This window comes from Sorex fumeus, unplaced genomic scaffold (genome assembly GCF_029834395.1).
Source record: "Sorex fumeus unplaced genomic scaffold, SorFum_2.1 ptg000030l, whole genome shotgun sequence".
Taxonomy (NCBI): Eukaryota; Metazoa; Chordata; class Mammalia; order Eulipotyphla; family Soricidae; genus Sorex; species Sorex fumeus.
This window is the reverse complement of record NW_026606087.1, coordinates 11,742,329-11,753,004: the sequence shown is the minus strand read 5'-3', so window position 1 is coordinate 11,753,004 and position 10,676 is coordinate 11,742,329. Positions and strand designations below refer to the sequence as shown.

The following is a 10,676-nucleotide window of genomic DNA, read 5'->3' as shown; positions in this document are numbered from 1 at the left end:
TTGCTTCATTTTTTTTGGGGGGGACACATCTGGCAGTGCTCAGGGGTTATTCTTGCTCTCTGCTTAGGAGTCACCTCTAGTGGTGTTCAGAAGCCTATATATGGTGCCAGTAATTCAAACCAGTCACAGCAAGTGTCTTACCTCCTGAGCTCTCTAATTCTTAGTCAGCTTATTTAACTTCTTTGTGTTCTCATAAGTTCCCTGATCTGTTAAATTCACGATCACGATCACAATCATCCTGTTGTTTGTTGGTTTCCTCGAGCAGGCATCAATACCATCACCTTCTTCCTAGCCCTGAGATTTTAAAAGAGCCATTTCAATGCTCTTTCAGGATTAGGAGAATGAGACCCATCATTGTTACTGGTATTTGGCATATTGAGTACGACACGGGAAGTTTGCCAGACTCTGCCGTGCGGAGTTAATCTGTTAAATTATATACGTAATAATAATTAACTCATAGAGGTGTTGTCACTGTCACTGTCCTCCCGTTGCTCATCAATTTGCTCGAGCGGGCCTAACAACATTGTAAGACTTGTTGTTACTGTGTTTGGCATATCAAATATGTCACGGGTAGCTTGCCAGGCTTTGCCGTGCAGGCGAGATACTCTCGGTAGTTTGCCAGGCTCTCCGAGAGGGACAGAAGAATTGAACCTGGGTCGGTTGGGGCTGCATGCAAGGCAAACACCCTACCATTGTGCTATCACCTATGACAATAATTAGAATAAAATTGTTTATTATTATAATGAACATGTATAAGTTTTGGTCAATATTTATCATTTGTGATTTCAAAATAATTTTAACTATATATAGTACATGTTAAAATAATTTAATGGTAAAACCATATATAATAGAAACAGTATCCTATTTCCATTACTTTTTCTCTTTCCAGCTTGTGATTTAAGAATCTTTATCTATAGAGATACACTAAGATAAAAAGTCATAATAAGAATTATAGGAATGCAATCTTCATGGGACATTGTCACTTCCTCCACATGACAGAGTTTAGCTTAGCAGAAGACATTTTTTAACCCCCAACGGTCTTCTTGATAGCATTCTTGACTTCCTGGTTCCTAAGGCAATAAATGAAAGGATTTAGCAAAGGTGTGAGGACAGCATACACAGCAGAGATCAGTTTGTTGGAATTAAAGGATGCAATAGCTCTGGGGCGAACATACATAAAAATCATGGCTGTGTAATAGATGATGACTACAGTGAGGTGAGATGCACAAGTGGAGAAGGCCTTCTTCCTTCCTTGGGTGGAGGGTATACGTAGAATGGTGGAGACAATGTAGACATAGGAGAGGACAGTAGTAATAAGAGGGAAGACAAGAATGACAATAGCCAAGGCAAAGTCCACTAACTCAGCTGTAGACATGTCTTTGCAGGCCAGTTTGAGGATTGGTGAGATGTCACAGAAAAAGTGATTCATAACATTGGAGCCACAGAAGGCAACATGAGAAATAAAGTAGACTTTGATGACGGAGATCATAAAACCACTGAAATAGGAGAAAGCCATCAGCTGTAGACAATAACCAGTAGTCATGATGACTGGGTATTGGAGAGGGTGGCAGATGGCTACATAGCGGTCATAGGCCATGGCGGCTAGGAGCACACATTCTGTGCAGGCAAGTGAGATGAAAAAGTAGAGCTGAGCCATGCACCCTGTGAAGGAGATGCGCCGTCTCTGCAGGAGAAATCCATCCAACATTTTAGGAACTGTAACAGATACATACCAGACTTCCAGAAAGGACAAACTACACAGAAAATAGTACATGGGTTTATGGAGGGAGCCAGTGACCCAAACAGTAAGCATGATGATGAGATTCTCTGCTATCACCAATAGGTAGACCACAAGGAAGAGAAAAAAGAGTAGAATCTGTAACCATGGGGCAGTGGGAAAGCCCACCAGGATGAATTCACTGACCAGAGTGATGTTTTTCTCCAGCATGACAACAGCACTGAGAAGTACAGGAATCTTCTATGATAATGACACAACTGATGGAGTTAACTGTGTATCAGACAGGAGACCAATATAAGTTATCAAATCAGTCTTTGTTATGAATGAAACTAAAAAGTAACTTCTTTTCATTTGGAGTATGGAATCCTTCCAATTGTGATGGATACATTTCTGTCAATTTATTATAATGAAGTTTCAAGAATCACAGTGATTTCCACACCACTCACTCACCTGACAAAAGACGTAGTATTACTTCTCTCACTCTCTTCTGAGTTTCCTTGTCAATGAACTTAGACTACAAATCTCCCTGTTGTTGATTCCAGATCTTTGTTTAATTAATAAATCACAGGACATAGAGGTTTTCCTCTATAAGGAAACATGGGAGATATTGCTTCAGAAAATGTTCCTTGAGTTTAATATTTGAATTTTCATTATCTTCCTTTTGTCAGTTTCTTCAGCATAGTCTATGAATATTATAAAGTGATAGTCACTTGAGACATCCCTTAATAAGTCTCCATTGCCTTTAGAAAAGAAAATGGAAATGCTTTTGCTACTACATAGAGGAGCACTACATATTTTAATCCCTATTTGTCTAGCCTTATTGTTATGAACCTATAAATGGTATTCCATGTTCTAGACACATCCTATTAATTTTTTATCTAATGACTCCTATAGACATATAATATATACACATATATATATATATTATTGTATCACTGTATCACTGTCATCCCATCCCGTTGTTCATTGATTTGCTCGAGTGGGTGCCAGTAATGTCAGTAACACCAGTAACATCTCCATTCATCCTAGCCCTGAGATTTTAGCAGACTCTCCTTACTCTTCCTTCCCAACGGTGCCGCATTGGAGGCTCTTTCAGGGCCAGGGAAATGAGACTCATCATTGTTACTGTTTTTGGCATATTGAATACACCATGGGGAGCTTGCCAGGTTCTGCCATGCAGGCAGGATATTCTTGGTAGCTTGCCAAGAGTTCTGCCCTGACTCCCCAAAGTGGGTACTGGTGTTGGTCATCAGGAGCGCCCTGCTGAAGCCTGCGAGCAGCAGTGGGGAGCTGAAGTCGCCACCACTGCTCATCCTCACCAGCCCTGGGTGAAGAATATATAGAGACCGGCAAGCTACTGAGAGTATTCGATATGCCAGACACAGTAACAACAAAGTCTCCAATGGAGACGTTACTGGACCCGCTCGAGCAAATCGACGATCAACGGGAGGGCCTTTACCTTTACCTATATATATATATATATATATATATATATATATAATAGTCTGGCAAACTCTCCGTGGCGTACCCAATATGCCAAATACCAGTAACAATGATGGGTCTCATTCTCCTAGCCCTGAAAGAGCCTTGAATATGGCACTTTAAAATCTCAGGGCTAGGATGAAGGAGACAAGAGTTACTGGTGCCTGCTCGAGGCAATCAACGAACAACAGGATGATCGTGATCGTGATATAATTGGCTTGAGGCTATACCTACTGGTGTTTAGGGGCTACTTCTGGTTCAGAACTAAGGGGAAATATATCAGGAATCAAATCCAAAATATCCTTCTGTGTACAAAATATTCTTCAACCCACTTATCTATCTCTCTAGCTATCTATAATAACTTTGTACTTTGTGTATATTCTTCCCTTCTTCTATTAAATCCATTGTTCAGTCCTTGTCTGCTGATTAAAGATTCCAGTTAAGAAAGATCTCATCCAATCTGTGTCATGTACCTGAACAGCATTTGCTCCCAGTGCATCATCCCTCATGCAGTGAAATTTTTTTCTTACTGTGCTTTACCATTCAAAACTCAAAACTCTGTCCTTCTAGACTATGATCACAATTTTTGGAATAGTGACTGACTAGCACAAAAATATTAAATGAATATGCAATAATACATAAATTATCTAATTTCTAGGACCTCTGCAACTCACAGAAGTAAATCAGAGGCAAAGTAATACTATCCTCAGTATATTCACCAGCACAAAGCATGGACCCCTTAGTCTATACATCTTTGGGCACAATCCCAACTTGTACATATAACATACTTCCATGCCAATCATATCTGTGGTATCTAAGGACACCGAAGAGTCTATGGTTGTCTGACAGTCTCTGGTCATTTGGTAGGTTAGGTCTTTTAAAAATCAGCCATTGTTCTCAGTTCTACCTAATCAAGTAAGTGAAAGGAGGCAAGAAAGCTTATGAATATAAATTTAGAAAAATAATCTAACACCAAAGGAAAGAATTATATGTGAGATAGCCCAATTACTTAAACTGTATTAAAGGAAATATGTCATGAGGAGTAATTACTTAAAAAATTAAATGACATATTTTTATTAAATACCATGCTATTCCACAAAGACAGAACTCAGGTCCTACCTTCATATTATTCTCTGCCAATCAACTTGTCACCATATTCCCATCAAGCACATAGAGAGCGGTAGGTCAAATAAGGTTATTTAATTGGACTACAAATATTCTATATTCTGACCGTGATTCATGAAAAGGGACAGAAGAATAAAGTACTAAAATTCCTAATATTGGTGCCACTGTCTCTTTTCCATAACAGCATATGGTGGCAGAGTTTAGTATAATTGCAGGGCAGAAAGAGACTTTATCTTATCCAGCTTCCCGACCAGCTCCTTTATCAATGAGGCAGACCAACAGTGAGCAGTTCTGATCTTGATCCTTGACCCAATATCTCACTTTGGAAAAATCTCTGGTTCAGAAAGTAGGTTTTCCCTTGTTTCTGTCCCAATAGCGAAAGTATAGAGATTTTGCTTTAAGAAAAATAAAATTCCATATTTTTAATGTAAGCGGCACAATTTTCCACACACCTAGCTTTGTACACACCTGTTAAAATTACTGATTTTTAGGAGAAAGTTCATTACCTATGTCATCCTAAAGAGAATATTTATCAATAACATACTTCATATCTATTTCTATTAATATACAATTATATTAATAATGACTAATTTCCAATTTGCTATAAAAGTAAATGTGATATGCACCAGTAAGTACTTAATAGGGGAATTGGCCCGTGATAATACTCTTTCTGCTAACATGTATTTAGTAAACTCATATATGCTGCTTACATATGTTTATATAAACATACTACTGTTTATCTTATTCTGTTATTCATATTTCTCTGCTTCTAGGAAAATGTGATAACCACATTTCCTGAGAATATAATTATAGTATCTTTAAAGTGCTCTGACAGGATATCATTTATAATTTTTTCATGGTCTTCTCTCTAACATATTGATTTTATATATTTAAGCACAACTGTATTCTCCACATTTTACAATGAATATTTTTTACAGGCTCTATTGTGAAACGTGGAGAGATGCACAATTCTCTCTTACTTTTCTTACTTTATTTTTAGAACTAAAGCATTGAGTTCTAGAATTTTCATTATATTTGGGTAAAGAAATCATTTGTCTTATAGTGTACATATTTTGAATTCTCTCTTACTTCTCTTACTTCATTTTTAGAATGAAAGCATTGAGTTCTAGAGTTTTCATTATATTTGGGTAAAGAAATCATTTGTCTTATAGTGTATATATTTTTCTTTTCAACAAAACACTGCAATGCCACCAAAAGACTTTTCTGGTGAAAATATGTCTATTTTTTTGTGCCTTGGTCCAGTAAAAATCCCATGCCTGCCTATATTATCCCAATCTTGGGTACATATGTGCTAAATTATCATTTCCACAAATATTCTTGAAAACGGCTTTTCTTCTATCTGCTAACGGTGTTTGCATAGATCTCCTCAAATATCTTTATCTTTCTTGTGACTTTCGACAGGAACCAGCAAAACTTACCTGGTACCTTCAATCTCTCACTGGAGTCCACACAACTAGTTTTTGAGCACAAAAAAATGTTCAGACATTTAATCTATGTATGGCAAAGTAGATTGTTACATAGATTTTCTATTCCCAAGAGATTGATGTCTGAACTCTACTTTCTGCAGCGTAGGTATTGCAGTACCAGTACAAAAAGGCAGGAAAGAAAGCAGGAGAATATATTTAATACACCCTGTAATTTGGTCCACATCTTCTTCCCAAGAGGCTAGTTCATCCTCTTCTGACTCTAGGGAAACTTTCTGCTGCCAAGACTTTGTCCAGGGGACCTGGACAGGAAAGCTGAATCTACATCCACCTATTAACTCCTTATACCTGTATGTAGGGTGTGACCCTTTCTTTATATTCGTGCAAGATAATATAATACTAAATTATAAAAACTAACACATAAACAAAATATTAATAATTAATAATAAGGAATCCATTACATTTATTTTCTCATTCTCTAGAAAAATAGCATCCTTACTTTATAAAGCTCTTATGAATAGGGTACTGTAATATCAAAAAATGTGTAGAATGTAAGTCATGCCTTCATAACCTAACATTCTAAGTAAAAAAAGGTGGCACACTATACATGTACATTTATATAATTATATAATAATTAATACATAATTTAAGAGCACATAGCACACATGAGCTATAAGAGAGATGCAAAATTTAAAGTGCTCTAATATCTCCAATGACAGAGGAGATGATTCTGTCTGACTTAGGAACCTAAAAAAGTATGGAAAGTGACATTTTATGCAAGGAAGTTAGTTTGGAAGTAATATGATGGAAAATAATTTTAATTTAGACATCAGAAAAAATCTGGTTCAAATCTATATTGCTTCATTTTTAAGACATTAAATATTATAAAAATATCTTTAATACAGTTTCTTTTCTTCTTTTATTATTTTGCTTTTGGGGTTACACCCAGCAGTTCTCAGGGTATACTACTGGCCCTGAGCCCAGAGGTCACTTCTGGGTGGCTCAGGAACCCATAAGAGTACCAGGGATCAAATCTGGGTCAGTCACTTACAAAGTCAAAGCTCTACTGTACTACCACACCAGTTCCATAAACCACAGTTTTTTCTTATCCATGAAAATGAGACAATAAAACCTTTTTAAAACCAATGTCATATCAATGTTAGATTCAAAACTAATGTGTAAAAATATAAGGAGCAATTATAAAACTGCTTTATGTAATATAACAACAGATATGTGAAGCAACACTTTTGTTGAACTATGAACCACATCCACAATTTGATCAGTATAAATGAAGTAAAATGGGGCCAGACTTATAGTGCAGTGGGCAGGGCACTTTCTTTGCATGTGATCAACCTGAGTTAGATTCCCCAGCACCCCATATGGTTCCCTGAGCTCCAGCAGAATTGACCTCTGAGCTCAGACCTAGGAGTCAGTCCTAAGAATAGTCAAGTGTGGACCCCTCAAAAAATTGTTTTTTAAGTAAGTGAGGTGAGAAAAGTTTGAGAGGAGAGTGATTGGCACAAAAAGAGTCGTCATAACAAAAGGTGAGGCAATGGGCTAATAAGGCTCCACAGTGACTAGAACTCACTGCTTGCATTCCAGACAACATTCACCCATTTGATGAATGCTTGTAAATTGTCAATCGTGCTCAGAACAGTGCAAAGTGAGGACCCTTATCTATTATTGGTCAATGCATCTACAAATGAGAGAGCCTACAGATCACTGTTCTGAATTGTGCATCAGTCACTGTAAAATTAAATAAAAATACATGCTAGAAATTTTATAAGAATGATGACACAGAAGAGACACTTGTTTCTTTGTGAGTAACCAAAGGAGAATGAAGAAAGTAAATCAGCGGTAGATGAGTATCCCAATCTGCTCTGCCCAGCAGTGGAGTCTAGGTTTGATGCCCTACCCAGTGCTCTGGGTGCCAGAAATCTAACTTCAGAACTCATGCATGTAAAGGCTTCAGCTGCTTTGAGATATATTGCCATGTTTAGAATTGTCATATTTTTCAGGAAGTTTAAAATTTTTTTCACTGTATACTGTGTTCAATATGAAATGTTAACAATTAAAAATTGGATTACTAAGTTCAAATAAAGTTCATTACAATCTAAAATTTATTCACATGGTCTAAAAACTATATAATTTTTAATTATCCTCAAATTAAAATAAAAGTATATGACTTTTAAAATAAAAGTAATTATCCTCAAAGTAAAATAAAAGTCATACTGTGAAGAAAGATAAAAGGTAGACTAAGCAATGGAGTTTATTCAAAGTTGTAGAAACTGGCAGATATTTTTAAAGCACAGATACTCATACTTATTCCATGACACAGTTACCTCTGACTGCACAGTGTTTCTCTTTTCTCAGTGATTTTAGTCTTACCCAGTACAGCTACCTTCTCTGATATAAGAGACACTGAAAACTTTCCCAGACAAAGCTCTGGAAAAGAGGACTTATAATGAGTCATGGTTTTGTTCACTATTTCAAAAGATTGACAGATAAATCATATACATTAGTTTATTGTCAATAAACCACAATAGGTGGTCTGAAATAGAATAAAATGTATCAGGGATAAAATTAATTCCTTTATTAGATTTAAGAGCAAAAAGCCAGTTCTTTCAGCGGAGGAGGAATACTTAATCTAATAATTATTAGTCCAGTTGAAAAAAAATATCATGTTTCATTGTAATACATTTTAATGTGAGTCTTGAAGATCACATGACTGAAATCCATATCGAGTTCACTTCATATCTCTCCTGTCATAATCCATATGAATTCTAACATCTCATTTATTGGCAGTACAATAGATCTTAGGAAATTAAACAACACTTTTCTATACCTTTGTATTTTATTAGAGCTGAACCATCTAGTTTCAAAATTTAAGTAAGAATAAGAATTTTTTTAAATATTAAACAAAAATGATTATTTTATTGTTAAAAAAGATCAGGAATGAAGAAAAGCAGTATCTTTTTTAAATTTCTTTTCTATTAGCTAGATTTAACTTTTAACGTTGCTTTAATATCTGTAATGGTGATGCCCACAGGAGGACACTCAGTCTAGATTACTCCCTCCCCAACAAAACACAAAAACTCCATAGAAACTGTCTCTGGGGGAAAGTTGGGAGATGGACTTTTGATGCATTGAATTAGCATTGTCACATAAACTACTATAACAAGATACTTATAACTTTATAGAACTGTATATTTTGGCACAGGTAGGTCATATATCATAATTTTAGTAAGTAGGGACTAGCCACAACACTAACATCATTGCTAGTAGCCTTGAACATACTTTATTAAGATGAAGGTAATTGTGTAGAGACCGTCTGTAGCTACATAGCATCATAACTTTGGGGAGAGAAATTTTATGTTGCTTGTTGCCTTCAGAGTTCTGGTTCTTCAATGCTTTAAGGAGCTAAATTTATGTAAATTATTTTTACCATCTTCCCAGCTATGTCAAGAACAATAAAATTTTGCTTCTTACCCATCTTACCTGTTGATAAGTGTTTGCTTAAATATATGTGCTTTAAAAAATATCTGTGGGGTCCAAGAGACAGTACAGCAGGTAGGGTATTTTCCTTGTATGTAGCCAACCTGAGTTCAAGCCCCTGCATCCCATATGGTCCCCTGAGTACCACTGATTCTTGAATGCAGAACCAGGAATAACCTCTGAGCATCATCAAGTATGGCACAAAACAACAACAAAAAAACCAACAAAATCTTTGGTCCAGAATGTCATTTATAAGAGCAACGGAGTCCATTGCATAATTGCAGCCAGTCAAATTCCTTCAAGTTTTGTTTAAACAAATAAAAAGGTGATATCTTTAATACTGTTGTGTAGCTTACTCTTGTCATGCATTCTATTAGAAATATTTTTCTTCTATTTAAATGATGCTATTTTATTTTTATATGTTCCATCCAGTGTATAAACTATAACATATTTATCCACATTTTCTTGTGTAGTATATTTTCCATAGATGTTGTGAACAAAATTACACAGAACATTTGAATCATGTTTTCTTTTCTTTTCTAGCTTTTATGACATATGTTGACAAATTTTTTTCCAGCAAGGCTGAGATCTTTTGAACATCCTCAGACCCTAGTAAAGTATGAAAGGCTGAACCTGCTAACTCTGTCTACAGGTGTTACACATATGTCTTACCTAAATTATATTCATTTATTTTATGACAGGTATTATTCAAGGTCATGGTAATATGATCCAGCAAATATTATCCCCACTGCTGTGAGGCTTACAGTCAACTTGAAAATAATGTTAGAAAGCCTGCAATCCTGGAGATGTTGCCAAGAGAAAACTCTCTCCTCACCTTACAACTCACACTAGCATAATCACCTACAGCAACTGTTACCTCATAGACAGTATACTTTATGAATAGAAAAATATTCTTCTAGAAATCTTCTAATGCTTTTTAAAAATGAAGTTGTGTTTCCTTGTAATTTTTCTTCCATCTTCTTTTTTTCTGCACCTCTGCCTCAGAATGAATGCCTGGGGACAAACTCAGGAAAGGTCATTGAGCGAGACGCCAGTTTTACCTCTTAGCTTGTTTCACTACTGCAGTGCACAGAGTCTTGTCTTCTACTCATAATCTGTGTTTCTCTCACCAGATGCATATTTACCTCCACTGTGCGAATTATAATGGAGCAGAAAACAGGACCAGCCTCTAGACTGTGTTTTATAGTCCTGTCTTACATGAAATACAGCTATTAACTGATGATATATCCTTTCTCCTTCTGAATAGTTTCTTGGTGGATCATCTAAAATTCTAGTCCCTAAGAGTTCCACTGGAGTTCAGAGAAAGTATATCCCAAGTATAACAAGCATTTTCTAAGACTTAAGCTTCCCTTCTAACCATCTCTGCTAGT

General features: G+C 36.1%; 1 protein-coding gene across 1 annotated transcript; it reads right to left on the bottom strand.

The window, feature by feature from the left end:
- Nucleotides 1-1,024: 1,024 nt before the first annotated feature.
- On the bottom strand, nt 1,025-1,948 carry LOC130025406 (olfactory receptor 6-like). The gene has a single exon (XM_056116360.1). The coding sequence runs from the start codon at nt 1,946-1,948 to the stop codon at nt 1,025-1,027; it is 924 nt and encodes a 307-aa protein (XP_055972335.1).
- Between the last annotated feature and the right edge of the window lie 8,728 nt (nt 1,949-10,676).

What these genes read in the sequence shown, in the direction of transcription:
- LOC130025406 (XM_056116360.1), bottom strand. Translation starts at nt 1,948, where the DNA reads ATGCTGGAGAAAAACATCACTCTGGTCAGTGAATTCATCCTGGTGGGC.